At 51.1% G+C, this 21,311-nt stretch overlaps 5 protein-coding genes across 5 annotated transcripts; 3 read left to right on the top strand and 2 right to left on the bottom strand.

Annotated features, from left to right (window-relative positions):
• Window positions 1–3,210: 3,210 nt before the first annotated feature.
• Window positions 3,211–4,014, top strand: PV08_01481 (haloacid dehalogenase, type II; the record flags this gene model as incomplete). Its single annotated transcript, XM_016375842.1, has 1 exon — window positions 3,211–4,014. The coding sequence occupies one exon, from the start codon at window positions 3,211–3,213 to the stop codon at window positions 4,012–4,014; it is 804 nt and encodes a 267-aa protein (XP_016241118.1).
• A 210-nt stretch (window positions 4,015–4,224) lies between these two features.
• Window positions 4,225–5,650, bottom strand: PV08_01480 (uncharacterized protein; the record flags this gene model as incomplete). The annotated part of the gene is made up of 2 exons (XM_016375841.1): window positions 4,225–5,463; window positions 5,510–5,650. The coding sequence occupies 2 exons, from the start codon at window positions 5,648–5,650 to the stop codon at window positions 4,225–4,227; spliced, it is 1,380 nt and encodes a 459-aa protein (XP_016241117.1).
• A 4,266-nt stretch (window positions 5,651–9,916) lies between these two features.
• Window positions 9,917–10,701, top strand: PV08_01479 (protein Ras-2; the record flags this gene model as incomplete). The annotated part of the gene is made up of 2 exons (XM_016375840.1): window positions 9,917–9,994; window positions 10,051–10,701. 2 exons carry the CDS (start codon window positions 9,917–9,919, stop codon window positions 10,699–10,701), a joined length of 729 nt encoding a protein of 242 aa, XP_016241116.1.
• A 3,397-nt stretch (window positions 10,702–14,098) lies between these two features.
• Window positions 14,099–15,164, bottom strand: PV08_01478 (uncharacterized protein; the record flags this gene model as incomplete). Its single annotated transcript, XM_016375839.1, has 2 exons — window positions 14,099–14,967; window positions 15,020–15,164. 2 exons carry the CDS (start codon window positions 15,162–15,164, stop codon window positions 14,099–14,101), a joined length of 1,014 nt encoding a protein of 337 aa, XP_016241115.1.
• A 517-nt stretch (window positions 15,165–15,681) lies between these two features.
• On the top strand, window positions 15,682–20,616 carry PV08_01477 (uncharacterized protein; the record flags this gene model as incomplete). The annotated part of the gene is made up of 1 exon (XM_016375838.1): window positions 15,682–20,616. The coding sequence occupies one exon, from the start codon at window positions 15,682–15,684 to the stop codon at window positions 20,614–20,616; it is 4,935 nt and encodes a 1,644-aa protein (XP_016241114.1).
• Window positions 20,617–21,311: the final 695 nt, after the last annotated feature.

The following is a 21,311-nucleotide window of genomic DNA, read 5'->3' as shown; positions in this document are numbered from 1 at the left end:
GCCTTCGAAGATGCCACGACAGGCCCAGGTCAGATGGCAGCCGTGCCTGGCATACTCACGTCGAAAATCAGGAAGGCCGACACCTGGATGGACGGAGGCAACTGGCTCTGTATTCAGATGGAGCGCGAAGACATCCTGCTGAGGCAGGACCGACGGGCATGCAGCTTCTGTTCGAATGCTTGCCGCTGTTCGTATATTCCAAGACCTCGACGAACCAGCGGTCTGTTGCTACTGCTGTTTATTCCAGATTGCGAGACACAAGACAGAGATCATTAAGCTTCATGTCATGCGTACATAGTCGCGTCAGACAGGCGTTAATGAGGAGGATGACAAGATGGACAGGAGAAGCTGGTCAATGTCGGATCCTGGTCCACATCTAGTGTGTAAAAGTACTCCGTCCCGTCCAGATAGCACCGCCCGAGCACACGGTCAGCGACAATTGGAAGGGACCCTCGTCCTCTAGACGAGCAGACTCGAACGTCAACCATTTCGAAATGGCCTGTCTGGTGCGCGTCTCAGGCGGAACTCTGGGGCTGGACAAGAGCCAGAGGGCAGCGGAGTGATTGGACAATAGGGCTTGCATAGTGGGAAGATTCATGATTGCTCAGGGGCAGCGTTGAAAGCAGACAACTTACAAGCAAGGAATCATCGACCAGGATGTACGAAGTGGAGTGAGTGGATGGAACTTGAAGGGAGGGAGCGAAACGGTCCAGCGACTGGCAATTCGGGGCGACCTGGCTACAGGAAGCGAGGGCCGGTGCCGACCAGGGCTTCCCATAGATCCGGGATTTTAGCCAAGTTCGGTGGACTTGAGGCCAACGGTGTGGCTTTGATCTGCGAGGCCAGAGTTGCTGGTACAGCGCTGTACGTAGCGAGTCGTGTACCAAGTCCTCGATAATGATAATGATCTACAATCATACGACGTGCGGAATACTCGTAGTGGTAGAGTGATGGGAGGGTCGATGTTTGACAGGACCATAGGCTTGCGTGCCAGAGAAGGCTGATAGTAGTCGGAGAGAAATCTCAATTCTCACCGTGAGTGATTGGCACGGAGTACGAGGAGGGGAATTTTTTCAAGAGGGCCAGGACAATCTTGGCTACGGGCCGTAGGCAGGCGGGGCAGTTCCCAGAGCCTAGTGAGGGCTAATACTTTTAGGCATTAGCGCTCCCTAACGTCCCCGCCCTCAGGCACAAGCGTGTTTCATCGACTCCACCATCGGAGGATTTGTATGGCACAAAGCTGCCTATTCTCTTTGCGGCGATTGGAGGGGTCGATCAAAAGGTTCGTCTTGGTGTCAAATTTCCAGCGTGTCTTTGCAGTACTTTCTACTCCGTACGCCCCTCCCTACGGCCCTCGGCTTGCACTGGATCGGATAGGCCGAATGAAGAGCTGCCAAAGGACTGAACGCACAGAGAGACCTGTGACAGAATGCATGTCTAAGACGTTGATACGAGCGATGGTGGCCTGACTGCACATCCTGTACGTACAAAAGACCCAGGATGCCAGTTCTTCACTCCATGTATGCACGGCTCGCTTCAGGTTACGCATCACTACAAGGAATTCTCGCCTTTTTTACAGCGCTGTGACACATTTTCTGACTGACTCGGCTGGACATCAATCGTCCCGAAGTGACAATTTGAATTATGGCTGCCGTTGACAAGCACCATCCTTTATGCCTTTTTCGGCGGCTTGAAGCATGAACCGTTCCCACTCTTTGCTGATAATCCCTGTACTGGTGCAACTCTCGCCTCTGGGCCTCACTTTCGCTTGGAAGACAGAAGGCCTGTGTTGCAGGTCCCAAGACGAGCGTCCTGACTCGGGATCATCGATCTGTCGTGGCTTGGATTGCACTCTCTCCTGCTCCGGAGTCTCGCACCTGTGCCGAATATCCTCGCTCTCGACAGCCGTATCTACATCCTCAACTGGTCTACGGAGTAATTGTTTCTCCCACAGGCTGCTCTCACGCGTTTCTGTTGCGCGGCCTGGCCTCGGGCGCCGAAGACACAAACTGGTCATGCAATGTACAATATCCGCGCGTTGCAGTTCAGCCTGTCTCAGTTCATCCTCTTTCCAGCTATTGGCCCATTATCCGTCTAAGGGACAGTATGTGTACGTACTCCGTAGTGGCCCCGTGTGTAGCTGAACTTGTTTGCAGTATATCCCGGGCTAGCATAGAAAGGCAGATTCACGCCAATAATTTCTTTTGCCCTTTAGTTCTGTCTCATCACACATATATCAAGCTGGGATTGGTACACAAAAGCCACACATCCAGCCGTCACGCTTCGTCTTTTCCATCACACTCACTATCATGCGTTACAGACGAATGAATCCATGCGTTTACTCTGGCAATACCATCCTTCTGTGAAGTGACCAGGTCTGTTCGCTTGACAATATGCGCGACTTTTTGATGGTCCTTCAATCTCTTCCCGCATTGCAACTATTGAATCTAGAGGCTGCGGAGAGATGCCGCTCGGGATCTTCCCTTCGAACTAGGGGTCTGTACGAGTACAGATTGCCTAACATCTCGCTCTCATGTTGGACAGAGGTGCTGCTCCCCTCTACGCGCCATCTGCGTTCACGAGCGATGCTCTGCGTTCCCTATAGTGTCGTTGCCATTGGTGGCGATCAACGGAAGATTCTCTCCACGGTGCGATTGAATGATAACGATCAGACCTCGTGTTCCTGAATGTCGATCAAATCCCGGACCCGGTATCGCATATTGGGGGATCATGGGTTCCTGGCGTGCCATGGGTCATGGCCCATGCTGAGGAGCCCAAGCTCACGTTGTTGACACCTGCGGCCGGGTTCAGGCAGTGGCCGCAATAATGGGGGCGCGGCAACGCGCATCCGCAGAATCCCTAGCTAGGCTTTCTTGAAAATCATTTTTGGGGGAAGGGGGCCGGTACGAGTACGAGGAGACCGGGTATGCTCTTTGGGTTGCGGGCGGGCTTGCGGGCGTGCGGACCTTTTCTCCAACTTTTCGCAACCCCGAATTTCCATCTGACTTTCCTGACATATAGCTTGGACCGAGATTCAATGGCATCATGATTGGACCTCTCGACATGATTGTTCCCGGTCTCGGAGCGATGCGGCCGTGACTCATCAGCGAACCGGTTTTATTGACAAAAGAATCATTCATCAAACCATCTCAGTATCTGTACAGTAGGTAGCTTCGTCTCCTGGTCCGTCAAGCGAACCAAAAATCCTCCATGTCGCTTTCTCAACGCCCCAAAGCCCTCTTGACCGACGTGTTCGGTACCGTGGTTGACTGGCGCAGCACGGTCGAGAAGCACCTTACACTCTCTGCGTCCGAATCGCTGAATTCCTCCACCAAGTCGATCCCCAGTGCCGTTCGTGCAGCGGCCTCGGAAATTTCCTGGCCCGCCGTTGCGCAGTTATGGCGCAACTCCTACTATGAGTTCACGCGCACCTACGACCCGGGCGCAAGGGACAAGAGCAGCTTCAAGACGGTGGACCAGCACCACGTCGAGGCTCTGCACACGATCCTCGTGGACCACGGCCTCGACGGCCTCTGGACCGACGAGGAGGTCCAAAAGATAAGTATGATATGGCACTTTCTCGACCCGTGGCCGGACTCATCGCCCGGGCTGGCGCAGCTGAACGGGTCCTTCGTCACCGCGACCCTCAGCAACGGCAACACCAGCCTGCTTTCAGACCTCGCCCGGCACGGATCTCTGTCGTATACTCACATTGTCTCTGCCGAGGATTTCGGCGCCTATAAACCGCACCCGAGCGTCTATCTGGGCGCCGCGAAGAAGCTAGGAGTTGAACCGCAAGAATGCGCCTTGATCGCCGCCCACCTGGGAGATCTCAAGGCCGCGCGTGGCTGCGGCTATCAGACTGTGTACATCGAGAGGCCACAGGAGGAGTCGTGGTCCTCCGACGAGACGGCAAAAGCCAAACAGGAAGGTTGGGTCGACATGTGGATTGGCCTGGACGAAGGCAATGGAGGGTTTCTGGAAGTTGCCAAAAGATTCGGCCTCAGAAATTGAGGGAAGGCAGCTTAGAGCTCCCGTAAGGCATCTGCGACTTTCTAGTCAGTTCCCAGGTCTGTTGTCAGGGCCGATCACTTTCAACAAGTAAATCACGAAAAACATAAACCACATTGACTGATGACACTTCTACCGTTCATGAGCAGTGCTATACTAGATATCACTTGCAACCTTGCTACATGTCGGAATCCCCGACTTACAACGCCCACTTTACAAGGCCAAATGCATAGTCGGAGCTCCCAACTTCTTCTCTGCCTTCTTTGCCGCCTTGTACCATTTGGCATTCTCCTCGCCGTACGTAGTGCGCCGCTTAATCATTCTGCGCGGATGGAACTCGCCGTTCTCATCGAACCCTGTCTCATTGTCGTCTTCACCCGCCCGGGACGCCGACGGCGATCCGACCGTCGTACTCGTCGTGGGGCTTGCAACTCCGTCGGTAGGCGAGTCAATATCGGCACCAAAAATAGCGCCCATCCCTCTGCCTTCCCCTTGAGCCGAGAACGGATTATGGCTGGTCGGACTGGCACCCACACCGTTACTATCGAGCTTGAGCCCGTTGAGCTTCTTAGCAGTGCCGTCGATGAGTTCTCTCTCTTCTTCATCAGTCAAAGGTTCGATGTCTGGGACTGGGCCACGTGGGATGACCACTGACCAGCCCACATCGCTGCCACCGTGTGTTTGGCGCCCCTTCGCCCGAAGATAGCCATACTTGTACACCTCAAAAAAAGTGGTCTTCTTGAACACACCGCCGTTGGTTCGATCAGATGTGTCCCAGTACAGATTACGCAGCCACTTCGAGAGACGCGGGTAGTCATGTCTGATCATCTTGAGGTTGCAATTGAATATATTGTAGTATGCAACGTCAAAGCGCGCCATGGTAGTGTATAGCCTCACGTCAGCTTCAGTGAGATGCTCGCCGAAAAGATACGGCTGGTGGCTGGGGTCTGCGAGATGTGCTTCGAGCCGGTCCAGTGACTTGAAAAGTGGGTAGACATTTGCATCGTACGCCTCTTGGGTCGTTGCGAAGCCGCACTTGTACACACCGTTGTTGACTGTGTTGTAGACCCATTCATTCATCTCATCAATCTGTTTGCGCAGGTGTGGCGGATAAAATCCTCCGCCAGGCTTATTAGCTTCACGCTGGTCGGGCTCGAGGAACTCGTCGAAGCTGTCATAGAACATGCGAATGATCTCGCTAGACTCGTTGTTCACGATTGTTTGTGTTTTCTTGTCCCAGAGAACAGGGACTGTGTAGCGGCCATCGTATTGTGGGTCTGCTTTCAGGTAGAGTTGCTTCAGGGAGGTGAAGCCGTACAAAGGGTCGACGGGATCGGACCCGTTGCGGCCTGTGAAGAGCCATCCATTCTCAGTCAGGTTGAAGTCGGTTATGATCAGCTGGATCAAGGGTTCGAGTGATTTCAGGGCACGGACAAGGATGGTCCGGTGGGCCTGCAAGGTCTGTTAGCGACTGCGCTTGTCGACGATGGCAGTGGACATGCCCAAGGGCACCCATAGTTCGCATAGAGCGCGTAGCGATCTTTCTCTGGAGGAAACTTTGCACCAGGTTCTGTAGAGATAAAGTTGCGGAATTGGCTGTCTTTTCGGCGAAAGTGGCCGTCGGCGTCGGCGTGGGCATGTGTAGGACGCTGTTTCCGGATCAGTTGCAGCTTTAGTTTTCAAGTTGTAGTTCATTTACTGAATCTCCCATTGTCAGTCTGGATCCGTGATCACCTTGTCGAGCAGCAATCTGTATCGGCTTGTGGTTTGCGGCGTAGACCGGTCGTCCGGCAGTGGGAGAGACAAAGTAGCTTGACCAAGGCACGCAGCGCCGTTGATATCACTCGTAGAACACTCCTGTGTGATGCGCACGTAACACAGATCACTAATGGAGGGCAAGAGAAGGACGGAATGAAAGCAAGGCGATCTGAAACCCAGCTCGGGCTGGGTCGACGCTGGTCCATCGGCCGTGTCTCAGCTGCAAATACGGTGCTTACTTGATCCTGGGTTTCAATTCCGCCCCCGCAAGGTGCGAAAGTAGCTGGTTACACATGAGTGACCGGCAGCGGCAGATTCGGAGTCCGTATTGAGCTCAATCTGGAATCCCAACCATTCACGAAGCTGAGGATAGATCATAGAGGCTGTGGTCCGAGACTTTTTTTGGGGGCGGGCGCATCAAGTTGCATGTTTGGTTGGTTGCTGACCTTTGCGAAGCTCGGGAAGCTCCCCCTCCATTGAGGGGCCTAACGTCGACGTCATTCAGTTGACATCCAAAAAGCAGACTCATGCATCACGAGTATTCTGTAGAGTAAATGGCCTTCACTGTGTTTGAGTTTGGAGTCCCGAGAGATTGGTACTGGGTACAAAAAGCACTCGGGTCGGAATTGAGATGGTCGAGGGGAGCGGTTGGTCCAGGTCCAAGGCTCGTTCGTCGCACAACTCGAGGTACTTGAGTACATGTGCTGTTTTTCCGATGGGGTGGCCCTACGAGTACCTTGGTGCATTCGAACTTGGCCAACAGTTTTTTGTTCTGTGCCCCGGGCGTCTAATCCTTTCGATCATCTCATGTCTAACTCGTCAGCCGCTCTGCTCCTCGATCTCTGGGGTCTCCCCGGGTGTCAGCGGACACGTGCTCGGCCCCTTCTCGCTGTACGGAGAACAACGTCCAAGGTTTTGCCTCACGGGAGCTTCGTCGCTGACTTCACTTCATTTACCATTCACGAGGAAGAGTTGAATTGCGTTTTGCAAGCAGCAACCGGCAATATCCGATCGCCGAAGCCGGATTGACTTTTCGCGCAATATGGCACCTGAATTCTTTGCACGGGAAGCTGGAAACCTTTTCCAAAGGATGTCGATCAGCGAATTCTCACCAAAAGTCAAAGGAGAGAGTCGAGCAAGGCAAATACCCCATCTGGCTAGTCGACACCTGCATCAACACATTCCGAGATAAATGTTTCCTGTTTAACTTGAAGCGGGCACTACTCTAGCCTTATCCAGTGATGGGTCAGTCGCATATATTGACTGAATGGAGTTGTGGATGTAGGATCCGTAGATCTTGCAGGTCTCTCGGCCATATATTCCTTCATTTTGTCCACGAAACGCTATGCGAAAAGGGGCTGCTTTGGCTCTGTACGTGGTCGGGTTGAATCCGTGCTTCTGCGTAGGCACAAGAGATTAAAGCTTAGATGTACGCCAGGCCGTGGCAGATCTTCTGGTGTAGATTGTGAAAAGAATGTTTCATTTGGTGCCTCTATGGTGGGATGTGTTAATAATGGAAACTTTCGTTATCGAGCTGCAAACTCCGTCCGATATGCCTATCTTATCACCTATCCGTGCTTCAGCCCATGATACCTACGACTGTTTTCATTGGCATAAGTCGGAGCCTTGCAACTTGCAACGGCTTGGTGTGGCTGGACGCCGTCGATTACGCCATGGTGAGAAGCAGAGTATGGAGTCTTTAGCACGAGGTAGATTGGCGAAATGGCGTTTCAATCATCGTAAGGCAACGTAATGGTAAAAGGCGGTCGGCATTCAAGGAAATATCATGCGGGTAAACTCTTGCCTTCTACTGTGCGGATGTTCTACCTTCTACCTACTGCTTTTCATCCATAGAGGACATCTTTTTTGCTAGGATTTCGTTTAGTGGTCTGTCTTTTCGGTGGGCAAAATCATGTGGCGTCAGTCTGATGCAGGGGGCCATATCAATATCGGTTAACAAGGCTGTGGAGCTCTGGCTGCGCGATACCACCCTCGTGGTTGAAACCGGTCGATCGAGCAACCGAGGATGAAACCTGAAGGCAGAGATTGGTGATTCGTGAACGAGGTACGATCAAAGGCGAAAACTATCCGCAGTCCTTCGGTAAAATAGTCAGTTCGCCTTGGTCAATGTGCTTCTCCTACCACTATTCGTCTTCACAACCATAGTGGCATAAAAGATGCAGGTGCTCTCACATGTCATGGCTGCATAAATAGTCACAGGAGAAAGTGTTGGATCTGAAAATTCAAAATTGAGCCCGGGTTGGGTCGACCACTGCAACGTTTGACAGGGTAGCCATAGAACCAGGGAAGAGAACGTTCGTCGAAACTCCATAATGCGAAGTCCCCTTTAGTCCTCTTCTAGAAGATCATGCTGAGCAGCACAGTGTACAGTAACATCCGGAAAAGATCCAACCACTCCGTCTGCAGCGCATTCCTCATACTGAAGGCCGCGGGGGACGGAGTTGGGGACGGAGTTGAGGGAAAGTAGCTATTGTAGATGGCGAGAATAGCGCGATGCGACTTAAGTAAGGAAGTCACCGGCCTCGCCCTAGGTCGGCGGCTGCACCAGTGAGAATGATTCGTCGTCTCGCTCAGAGTCCTCCCCGTTTCAGAGACCTCAGGCATCCAAGTTTGTGGATGGGAATGAGAGACCAATGGCATCGACACGAACGGCAACTATCATCACTACCTCATCATCTTGCAGAGACGATCAGGACAGGAAGGAGGTTCCGCTGCAGCATTATTCATTGCTGTGTGCTAGAATCATGCAGCTTTTCTCCGTAAATGAGAGACTAGATAACTAGACGAAGGTGCGTTAACCGGGACAGGACTGGTGCGATGAAATGGTACCTGGGCCCGTCCATGTTAGAAGGGAACCCACCTCTTGCACCTCAGGAGGTTGACCCCATTGTCCCGGCAGGCATCACCTCGACACCATGCTCACTCGGTCCTAGTTTTCGGTCCACGACGCATGGCCGCTGCAAGCACGCAGAAAAAGATATATCCGCCGCGGACTATGGCTGCCCGGGCGATAGAAACCACCAGGTGTACGAGTGATCACTGATTGAAGGTCGCCCAGAATTTCCCATGTGTCCTCGTCTTCTACACTCTTTCGACTCACTCAGGTCAGGCCTCTCGTTGTATTTTTCCTCCCCCGAAACCACCGTCATAGAGTCAGCGAAAGGCCTGCGAGCGAGATAGACGCAGAATAACATCAGTGCCATCCCCCAGGCCCCTCCTCCTATAATCTATCGCCTTCCAAACTTGTACCTACCACAAACCGACCGTCTTTGTTTGGCGCCCCACAGCAGCCGCTCGACTTTGCCCTTATTGCCCTTGCCTTCAAAAATATTTCCTGGCCTCGACGATCTTCGACCAACAAAACACAGGGCTCTCCCGTCGTCTTGACCTTGCAACCTTGCCCAGAAAATCAACCGTCGAAAATTCATACGCTCCTATTCCTCCCTGGCCCTTGGTTCCGAGCCGCAGGCCAATTTATACTTCACAACCCGCAAGTCCACCTATTTCACCAAACCAACAAGTCGACTCTGATTGCCTCCCTGAAGTCGCTTTGGCATCCTTGGCTGCCGTTGTGTGTCAGTTAAAAAGTACAACAGTATCTCAGCACGAACCCCCGGTGCGTTGATCGACCACCTGTACTCTGGCCGCCTTGCCCCAGTGGACACAGCGGTCTTCTCCAACGCCGAACTCTTTCCCTGCCGATCGCTGCCCGAAGCACTGATCCTCACAATCCGTCACTCTTGACAAAGAAGGACGCAATCGACATCCGGCTACTGAAACTCTTGTGCCATATTCTTTACCGGCATTTGAAGAGAGGGAATTTGGCAGAAAGGACGTTGTTAATTCTAGTCTCTGCTCGAGCAAAGTAAAAGGCCCAGAGTTTCGTACAGTCCCCTCCAGAATCCGCGTACTTAGGAGGTCTAGGCCTCCGGGCACCCACTCTTCGCCGGTAGATCTTACAAGTATCCTCGACCTTGATCGCCTGATCGCACCTGCGCCTAATCGACAAGTCGAATGTACGCAAGTTGCATCGAATCTAACAGACACACTTGCGAGACTTCTCCAAGTACACAGAACCTCTGAAATCGTTGACGTTCCGAGGTCAACCTCGGAAAGCCCTAGCAAAATGGCGGGGAAGATGACTTTGTATAAGCTGGTGGTTCTTGGGGACGGCGGCGTGGGAAAGACTGCTCTCACCATCCAGGTTCGTCCCCCTTGCCGGTCTCGTGTATCATGTCTTGTTCGCTAATACGAAGCTAGTTATGCCTCAACCATTTCGTCGAGACCTACGATCCTACCATCGAAGATTCATACAGAAAGCAGGTCGTGATAGACCAGCAAGCGTGCATGCTTGAAGTCCTGGATACAGCCGGACAAGAAGAATACACTGCCCTGCGTGACCAATGGATCCGGGACGGAGAGGGATTCATATTGGTTTACAGCATCACGTCGAGGAACTCGTTCAACCGAATACAAAAATTCCATTCGCAAGTACAAAGGGTCAAAGAGTCGGGCCATCCAAATTCGCCTACGGGAGCGAGTTATCTCCCGACCCAAATGAATGGAACACCCACCTATACTGGTCCCGTTCCTATCATGTTGATCGGCAACAAAAGTGATAAGCACCACGAACGGGAGGTTTCATCGCAGGAAGGTCAAGCTCTTGCGAAAGAATTGGGTTGCGACTTTGTGGAGGCCTCTGCCAAAAATTGCATCAATGTCGAAAAGGCATTTTACGATGTTGTACGACAGCTGAGACGTCAACGGCAGTCGCCTATGAAACAGATTGATCGAAAAGGCACCAATTATGGGCCTGCTCCTGCGATGCGAAACAACTTCGACGCAGAACATCCACGGATTTATCGCGAACATGGGAGAAGGCGCGGAGCAAACAAATGTGTGATATTATGATTACGACCCGACCAGTCTGACCCTATAAAACACTGGTTTTATGATGATTTATGACCAGGTGATGACAGCGATAGCGGCATATTTTATCTTCTAAATTGCTGTTCGGCACCAACCTTTTTTTGAACTTCAATCAACACTAGCAATGAATGATTATGTCCAGTGCTTGTCGACTTGCACAAATAGATGCGACATCCAACACGGCTCGCATTCTCACCTGGGATCTAACACGCATCTGCCTGAAGTTTCGGAGGTGTCGAGTATTCTTGTGACGCGACTGAACGAACATTCTATGTCGTCAGGACCATTCTTGGCTTGAAGGCTGAGGGGCATCACAGCTATCTGCTTTGTATTCTGGTGTACCAGTCTCCAGGACCGGCTTGTTCAGTGAGAGCCAAAAATGGGGTGCTAGATGGCATGGTGAATTCTCCATGCGCAATGGTGTCGAAGCGGGCCGTTTCGGCAACGCTAAGCATGGCATCATATTGGGCAATTGAGCAGACGAGCTTATAAGTTAACTGTGAGGGCATTGGCAAGAAGCGCACCATGCGGTGTAGGCGAAATGTTTTAGGGAGGATTGGTGGGTTGTAAGTCGCGGCTGGAGCTTCGAGCATTCCCCGACCATAAGCTCTACATCGGCAAACAGGGATCAAGCAATTTGCCCATTGAGATACCAATGGGCTTGAAGAAGAGGAACCCGTTGAATACCAGCTGAGTCTGAGCCTGTGAAGCTCAACTTATCTCGTGTTTTGAGATGCGCTCTAGGTGGAGGTGGCTCATCTTCAGGCTTCTGGTCGGTTGTGGGAGGCGGGGGACGTTCAGGGTGAATGTTCTACTGAGGCAGAAAACATGTATTCCTCCGACTGAGGAACACTAGCAAGCTTAGCTTTCTGAAGAATCAACAGCGGTGGCCCAACAACGCTTACAGAGCGATGGACAGTGGTCAAAATTCCGGATAATGGGTTTGAATCCTTTCACCGATCAACAATCACACTTAGCTAGTACCGACAGACACTTGGCAATTCCATGTAGCTAAAGCAAGGTGCTTTGTACAGACGCTGTAGACCTGGCTATTTGGTATCTAAGGTATGCAAGGTACCTGATACCTGGTACGTGTGGCCCCAGGTGCCATGACTGGGTACACCATTGGCTGTTGAATCAGAAAGCCTCTTCCAGAGAAGCAAATGGCACTTTACGTACGCAGTCTGGCTGCTCATAACATCACTCGGAACGGACCATCTACTAGCCTTGATATTGTAGTGTCCTCGACCTGCCCGACTTTACCTAGAGGGAGGTTCGGTCCGACATCAAAGACTCTGATTAACAAGGGTGTCATCATGCACGAGGCCAGCTGGAGACAAGCATCCAGGCTAGTAAATAAATACCTTGGGTACGGAGTACATACCGACACACACATAAGTAGAGGTAAATAACCTACCCAACATAGGTACCTAACTGCCTACCTACCTATAAATACCTGAAGTACCTACAGAGTACATACGGTAAGTTCGTGCTTCTTTAGTTAGGTCCCCTCCCCTCCCCGCGGCCTTCCTCATCGTACGATACAAACAAAAGTATTAAAATACCAGAGGTACTATCTCCCTGGTGGCGGCGTACATACAGTCTCGGTTAATTTCGAGCGCAAGAAGTGTGCGTACATGCTGGACCTACATGGTGACTACCTACGCACGGTACTACCGCACAACACTTGTACTTTTTAATGCGTGGACGACTCGTGCCGACCTAACTAACCAGTAAGCGTGCCCAGCCTGTGAACATATGGAAACCCCCCCTCTGAACGACCGTCGGCCGTGGCTCGGAATCCGAGATGGATGAGGGACGGAGTGACCGCCTGCCTGAGAAAGACCATCCCCCCGTTCAACCCTTTGCCGGCATTTCTACAGAGTAGAGGGGAGGCTGACTGACTGCACTGCTGTTTAGAAGCGAGCCGTGTCGAGGAAACCTGGATAGCCGATCCTGGCCTTTGAACAAAATCGCCCATCAAGCTAACAGGTAGTTTTGTTTGTGGTGTGTTATATCTTATCATTGGGTAACATATGATTAGAGTCCAGTGAAAAAGCCAAAGAACTGCAGTATTAGCTTCAGCTACTAGAATACTGACCGCCACGGGCCAGGGTGCAAGATAGGTAGACCTCGACTAACAGATGCAGAAGACGGCGAGAACTCTCCGCGTCCATATCTGGAAGGAGATGCGCATTGAAAAGAAAAAGACAAGCGCTGCATATTTGATATTGACATAGACTTGCCATACCCGAGCGATCACCTTGTCGATCAAGAAATCAAGTGCTTCTCTTAGATACATATGCATACATCTCACACCTCGTTTAACCAAACCTTCATTCATGTTGATCGCTCCGCGCTCGATATGGGCATTTGGGCATTGAAGCGGCGCAGGCTGCCACAATCGGCCTAGATTTCGCGGTAGGTTAAGTTGTTCATTTGCTTGAATACTTCTTGAGAACAGAAACCGCAGCCTTGCCCAAGTTTCACAGCCGCTGACTAGGGAAGGACCGAGCCGCCCCTGGAAAATGTTTTGTGTGGCTTCGCCCGCATCGCGCTGATCAGAACGAAACGGGAGCGGTGAACTTGTTCCTGACGCAAAGAGCATGTCAACGGCAAAGACAGCCTACAGATTATGGAACAATATGCGGACAAAGATAGGACCTTCCTTAATCGAACCGAAGGTATGACAATTGATTGACTTTGATCCCATGTCGCTGATCGAGTACCATATCTGGAAGGTGGTAACCTCCGCCCCTTTTCTACTTTCGAGAATGGATGTCCTTGAATTTCAGCCTCATAATTTGGAACATGTCATCCGACAAAAGCGTGCAGAACCGACTAAGAGAGTCACAGCGTGAAGTTGAAAACCACGGGGGAAACCCGCAGAGTCGTTATGCTGACGGAATGGCGTTGTTGGTAGGGCCAGAATGCGTCGTAATGCAGTAGCTTATTAACAAGCAATTCGCAGAAACGAAGTTTGAGTTGAGTAACGCGCCACCTCGACTGTACACGTCGGTGGATTTCGTATGGTAGGATGTCGTGAGACGCCGCTGATCCAAGCTAGAAAAAGAGTCGATAAATTGTTTGATGTCATATTCGCATTGATCAGCGCGAAAACTGTGGCGTGCTGTCGTAGATGATATGCTTCTCTCGGTGAAGTGCTGCTTGTTCAGTGAGACGGATAGTTAACAATATCGTTTAACCTCCCCCTTGAACACCTGAAATCAAAATCGCCCCCGGATGATTCTTGGTATAGTCTGCGGGATTCGAGGGGGATTAATTTTCTGTCTTAGGGCTGCCTGTTGATGGAGGCCCACGAGTTGAAATCTTCAGGTAGAGAGATAGTAGGTGTTGTTTCCATTTCTTCAGATCCTGATCACACCTCTGACCGCCGCCCCGGAATTTTCCTTGCGCTCCTACTGACTTTCGGTGAGGTCGCAATATCATGTTTCATATGACTGATCACTGCACGATTGGTTTCTCGCTCAGCTTCCAAAGCTCCTATTCGAGCCTGTAGTTCTGCAATCTTTTTCTCCTTGCTTTGAACGGCTAATCGAGTAATGTCACGGCCTTTGATGATTCCTTGGGTACGCAGATCATGTCTGTTGAGGAGGTCGATCAATTCTTTCTTCACCTCGGAGCTCAAGGGCACTTTGGACAATACAGCAAGAACTTCGACGGCCAAAGCAGAGGGTGCAGAGTCCGGAACCACAAATTGGGATCGATCTCTCGCAGGCGTATCGCCAGGAGAGAGTAAGCCGGCTACTCCAGATTTAGTTGAGGTGGACGGTGTTGCGAAGACATCGTCACTCAGTGGCCATGTGTCATCCGCATCGTTATCCTGTTCCGCCGATTGGCGAAATACCCTTTTGCCCGGAGAAGTGGTAGATAAAGTTCTGGCAGCTTTCTTGGGGGTTTCAAATGGTACTTGCTCCTTTGATGTCTGCAGTTCAGCCTCTAACAACGCTTCATCATTGCTCGAGGACCAGTCGAAGCTTGAATCGGCTTCGGACTTTCCTTGGTACTTCTCTTGAACCCGGCCCGCCCTGTCCGAGCCAAACTTGCTTGTTTTCGTGTCTGGAGTAGGCGGGATCTCGGCCGCTCTCGGTTTTCGAGGAGTCTGGGGTTGTGCAGGTGGTTCTGAACGAGAATTGCTCAAAACTGCCGCTTCCTCGCGAACTTTGGCATCGTCGGTCCAGAGAAAGAACTTGCATCGCTTATGTTGTGGTTTTTGACAAGTGTAGACTGCAGATTCAATCAGAGAGATGGCTTTTTGCATGTCGTTGATACAACTCACACCATCTTCCATGGTTCTTTCCGCCATTCTTCACCTGGAACTTGTCGGCTGGGAGGCGTGGTTCGCAGTCGCATTGCCAGACGCCTCCTAGAAAAAGGCCGCGTTTGCTCGTGCGCCCATTTCTCGTAGTGTATGAGCTGGCCATGATGGATGACAGGGTCATGCGACGACAGCACTCCTCACATGGTCACAGATGGCATTGAACATTTGGTTTGTTGACGTGAGTGACGCAGGTGGATTGACGGTGGGGTTGGCAGAGGGACATGCAGGGCAGCAGCCTAACTGAAGCCTAGTAAGCCTGGAAGGGGAAGCCCGCTAGTTATAACTACGGGCCTAATTAACTAGTGCAGAGCCTCGTGCACCTGGCGGTTCCTCGCTCCCATTGCCCGTCATAGGATCCCTGCTGGGCATTGTACACCGTTTCGCGGCAGCCTCAACGCGACACGCTCTTCGCATTTCTTCGCCTTAGTGGTCTTTACAGGTCACTCATACGAAGCCATCGGGCTAACAACACCACCTGCTTCTCCTAGAACCTCACTCTACTTCGACCGCATCGACTTCCTCGTTGTCCGGGTCTCGGTACAGGCCGTTGAGTTCTGGACCGGACCGGACGATGGTTGGGTCAATTAGAGATCCCGCGTTTGTATAAGGAAAATAATAACATGGCGCCAACCGGTGGTGCAGCAGGGGGAGGCGGAGGAGGAGGCAACATCAAAGTCGTTGTGCGAGTACGACCATTCAACACAAGAGAAATCGATCGCAATGCAAAATGTATCGTACAAATGCAGGATGCGCAGACTGTCTTGCAGCCTCCCCCCGAGGCCGAAGACAGGTTACGAAAGGGAGGGAAGGGAGGATCAGAACACCAGAGAACGTTCAAGTTCGACAAGTCATATTGGTCTTTCAGCAAGGCAGATCCTCATTACGCTGGTCAGGACAATTTGTTCAATGATCTGGGCGTGCCATTGCTTGACAATGCGTTCCAGGGCTATAACAACTGTATCTTTGCCTATGGCCAGACCGGTTCTGGTAAATCGTACAGCATGATGGGTTATGGAGAGGATGCTGGTGTCATTCCACGTATCTGTCGGGAGATGTTTGAGCGCATCAATGGTGTACAGTCTGATCCCAATTTGACTTGCACAGTTGAAGTCTCATACCTGGAAATCTACAATGAGCGAGTCCGCGACTTGTTGAATCCTGCGACGAAAGGGAACCTCAGAGTCCGAGAACATCCATCGACTGGTCCCTACGTCGAGGACCTGGCCAAATTGGCCGTCCGCTCCTTCCAGGAAATCGAGAATCTGATGGACGAAGGCAACAAAGCACGAACGGTCGCTGCTACAAACATGAACGAAACCTCAAGTCGTTCGCATGCGGTCTTCACGCTGACCTTGACTCAAAAAAGACACGACGTGGAAACCTCGATGGACACCGAGAAAGTTGCCAAAATCAGCCTGGTAGATTTGGCAGGCTCTGAAAGGGCAACCTCAACAGGCGCCACTGGAGCTCGACTGAAGGAGGGTGCCGAAATCAATCGTTCACTGTCGACTCTCGGTCGAGTTATTGCCGCATTGGCAGATTTGTCTTCTGGCAAAAAGGGTTTAAAGGTCCCCTATCGAGATTCAGTCCTTACATGGCTTTTGAAGGACTCACTAGGTGGTAACAGTATGACTGCCATGATCGCCGCTATCTCTCCGGCAGATATCAACTTTGAAGAGACGTTAAGCACTTTGCGGTACGCAGACTCGGCCAAGAGGATCAAGAATCATGCTGTTATTAACGAGGATCCGAATGCACGCATGATCCGTGAACTCAAAGAGGAACTTGCGAAACTTAGAAGTCAACTTGGAGGAGGTGGGATTCCAGGGGCAACCGAAGAAGTATACCCTCCCGATACGCCCCTGGACAAGCAGATGGTTTCCATTGTTCAAAGCGATGGATCTGTGAAACGTGTCAGCAAAGCTGAAATCATGGATCAATTGAGCCAAAGTGAAAAGCTGTACGAAGACCTCAATCAAACTTGGGAGGAGAAATTGCAAAAGACAGAAGAGATCCACAAGGAAAGAGAGGCAGCTTTGGAAGAGTTGGGTATCAGTATAGAAAAAGGCAATGTTGGAATGAGTACTCCGAAAAAGATGCCTCACCTGGTCAATTTGAGCGATGATCCACTACTGGCAGAGTGCCTTGTTTACAACCTCAAACCAGGCATTACAACAGTTGGTAATGTGGATTCATCGGAAGCGTCAGAGATACGACTCAATGGCTCTAAGATACTTGAGCACCATTGCAAGCTGGAAAATGTCGATAATGTCGTCACAATCATCCCAAATGAAGGTGCTGCTGTCATGGTTAACGGTGTGCGAGTCGACAAGCCGAGACGGCTTAAGAGTGGCAATCGTATCATCCTGGGAGATTTTCATATTTTCCGATTCAACAACCCACTGGAAGCAAAAGCCGAACGGGCGGAGCGGAGTCTTCTACGACACTCTGTTACTGCAAGCCAGCTCAACTCCCCTACACCGTTTCGACCTTCACATGAAAGGTCTTACAGTGCCACCAACTCGGACTTTGAGGGCGATTCGAGTAGAGCTCAATCGCCAGGATTTAATAACGGAGCTTCGGATTGGTTGTTAGCTCGAAGAGAGGCCGCCGGTGCTCTGCTTGGGTCTGATCCGAAGATCATGCAATTAACAAATGAAGAATTGGATAATCTTTTCGAAAACATCCAGCGAGCGCGTGAGGAACGACGCGGTCGGCACGAGAGCAAACTATACGAGCACGACGAAGATTCTGATGATTTGAGCTCGTTTCTTGTTAGAGACAAGTACATGTCCAACGGGACAATGGACAATTTTTCCCTGGACACAGCCTTGACACTCCCTGGAACGCCTTCGCTGCACGGCGGCTCGCAGGAGGATGGCGATGTAACATTGACTCCGAGCCAATTCGAGTCATCAAATGAAGCAACCACTGTGCCCAGTGCAGAAACAAAATCTGACGCAGACGTTCCCCAAGCATCAAAGGAGCCCGAACAAGAGACCCAGTCCCGTCAAATGCAAAAAGAACTCGAACGTGCCAAGCAAGAATTTCAGGAAGAACTTCGCAAGCAGAAAGAGGCTTTCGAGGCTCAGATCAAGAAGATGGACCTCGAGGTTCGGACAAGAGAGGCTGCAAGGAGAACATCTGGATTCGTCCCACTAGATGCGACGGAAATCGCAGTGGCTCGAAATGTTGTCGAGAAATGGCAACAGAGAAACTATATTCTCATCGCAGAAGCTGTCCTTCAGAATGCGGGTCTGCTCAAGGAAGCCCAAGTCATGGCCAAGCTGCTGGAGCAAGACTGCAACTTCCAATTCATTATCCTGGATCTCGGGGAAGATCGGGGTTCCTCCTATGATCTCATTCTGCACGATATATCAGGCGACGACGACGATGCACTTGCTAATGCTCGTAAACCCTGCTTGGCAGTGCGTGTGGTCGACACCCAGCTAAGTTGCGTTCAGCTCTGGTCTCTCGAAAAGCTACGCCTGCGGTTAAGCAAGATGCGCCAAATGCACCAATACAAGGACCAGCCCGAATACCTACAACACTTCAGAATGGACAACCCTTTCCGTGATTCCGACCAAGCCCTATTTTCTCTCGTGGGAGACGGCAGTATTCCTCTCACAGCCGTTTTCGAGACGAGAGTCCAGGATTTCATCGTCGATGTCTTGTCACCTTCGACCCGACAAATTGTAGGGAAGGTCAGAATGTCATTAGAACCGTCCTTAGCTGAGTCGCCACCTTCCACCATCAAGTTCAATATCATCATGCGTGATCTTGTTGGCTTTTCGGAGCACGAAGGTACACAAGTCCATGCACAAATGACTGTCTTAGGGACTGCTGATGAGAGCGTCGCGACTACCCAGTCAATTCAAGGGTTTGGCGACGGTCCTGTTCGATTCGAAAGCATTCACAATCTGAGCGTTCGTCGATCCAGCGAGAAGTCTGCGACTCTAAAGATTGCCATTTTTGCTCAAGTTACTTCAACTCATCTTGACAAATTGATTAGTTGGGATGAGCTTCGTGAAATGAACGAATCGCCACCGGATCATCAACCTGCTCCTCGTCTGCCGGAGTCAGAATACAGTGTTGAGGAGCGGCATGATGTCTTTGCCAAAGTTCAAATGCTTGAGCTCGCCGAGAATGGCCAATACATGCCTGTTGAGGTGCTTCAAACCAGTGCTGATGATAATGGAGCGTTCCAGCTGCACCAAGGCTTGCAAAGAAGGATCTCGATCACCTTGACACACAGTTTCACCGAAAGTCTGCCCTGGGATGATTTGAACGGTCTGCGGATTGGCGAAGTCCATTTGATCGATTCCTCCGGCCGCATCGCTGATATCACATCTGTCACACCAGACATCGCTCTGAAACAAATCCAAGAACCGATGATCAAAGACAATGCCGATGGCACTTCCAACATTACAGTCGTAGGACAATGGGACAGTTCTCTCCACAAATCTCTCCTTTTGGATAGAGTGACGAACGAACACTGCAGAGTACAGGTTGCGCTTCGTTGGAATGTTGCATCGAGCCGATTGGAGCAACCTATGACATTCTCAATCGATCAACAGCTGCAAATACTACCAAGATCATACGTGCGGCCTCAGTCAATGTTCAAAACGTTCTGGAATCAAACTAGAATCACACATTCAACTGACGGGCTTTTCTCAATCGTTGTTCGTCCCATCAGTGCGCGACGAGCGGCCGATCTATGGCGCTTGGACACTTCTAAGAACTATGTCAAGGGTGAAGAGCTGCTGGGTCATTGGAGTCCGCGCGGTATCTCGCTGGTCAAAGATTACATTGTCGCTCGGCGTAAGCGACGACAATTGCAAGATATCGAAACAGCAAGGGCAGCACTTGGCTTGAAGAGGCTAAGCATCAACAAGATCCGGTCCCGTGCTGCGTCGCCGTCAAATACGGACCCAAGAGAAGAAGCCTTGCTTCGTAAGTATCTAGCCATTTGGATGAAACCAAGTGTCGAAATGTCAAATCCAATTTTCGACACTGAGCATTCTATTTCGACGCCAGCAGGTAACTCGACCCCCCTGAGTGAAGCCGGGAACACTGCAAGCTCGAGTCGCAAGACACGTTACCTCGCGACAGTCACAAACAACCCAAAGAACCCTGTTTCGCTGAAATCAGGCTACCTGCTCATGCCTTCCGAGAATCTCGACCCAAGCCACGCCCAATCCATGCAGTGGAAGCGCCGCTTCGTCGACCTCCGCCCTCCCTATCTTCACATACACTCGGTCCCGGATGGCGAGGGGATCAATGCAATCAACCTCGTTCACGCTCGAATCGACCACGACCCGGACTTCAAGCGCTTACTGGGCAGCGGCTCGATATCATCCGGCGACGCGGACTATGCCGAGCGAGGACACCGAAGAGCAGGTAGTTCCGAACTCCACGGTCTTGCTCACGTCTTTGCTGTGTACGGCGAACAAAATACATTTCTGTTTGCCGCGCGCAATGAAAGTCAGAAGGACGATTGGATCCTCAAGATTGACCAGAGCTATTTTGGCACGGAAGAAGACGAGCGATCTTGAACGCAGAAAAAAGAAAAATAACAAAAAAGCGCTGGTGCCAGTGTCGCCCATATCAGGATGGAACCTCTTTTTGGGTGTGTCTGAGTGCAAATCATGTCTCTTGCGAGATACAATGAATGCTTCACCCACTCAACCTTTTTTTCCTTTGGATGTGTGTGCGTGTGCGTGTGCGCGTATGTGCGTATCAGACAGAGGCCTCCCGTGTCCCCGACTTTTTGAAATATGCGGGAAAGGTAATGCACATGTACAAGATTGGAGCGATGTATATATACATTCATCATGTCGTCCTGTCCAATACTTCCATCACCGAAGCGGCGGTAGTGGCAGCGCGGCAGCGCGGCATCGTGTCTCTTGTTGATCCTTTTTTTTTCCTTTTTCCCTTCTTCAGTTTTAGATACCCCACTACTTGCATTGCTTTGGAGGTCGCATCTGGTCTCGAGGAAGACGAGGGCTGATTGACGGATGATGGCTTGTTGACGTCAAATTGGGACTCGAGAAAATTGTCATGTAGGATCAACGCCATGAACGCTCTCTTTCTACATGTTCAACATATGTCCATTTCCTAAGAAAGAGAATATGTCAACTACAGCGGCGGCGGAGACTTTCTTGCAGTGCTCTTTGTATGGATAGATATAATGTGTACCTAGGTATCTGCCGGTGGTGCAGAGTCACAAGTTTTCCGCACCTGATATTTT

This window comes from Exophiala spinifera (assembly GCF_000836115.1).
Source record: "Exophiala spinifera strain CBS 89968 unplaced genomic scaffold supercont1.1, whole genome shotgun sequence".
Taxonomy (NCBI): domain Eukaryota; kingdom Fungi; phylum Ascomycota; class Eurotiomycetes; order Chaetothyriales; family Herpotrichiellaceae; genus Exophiala; species Exophiala spinifera.
Note: the sequence above shows the minus strand (reverse complement) of the source record. Positions and strands in the feature narration are given on the sequence as shown.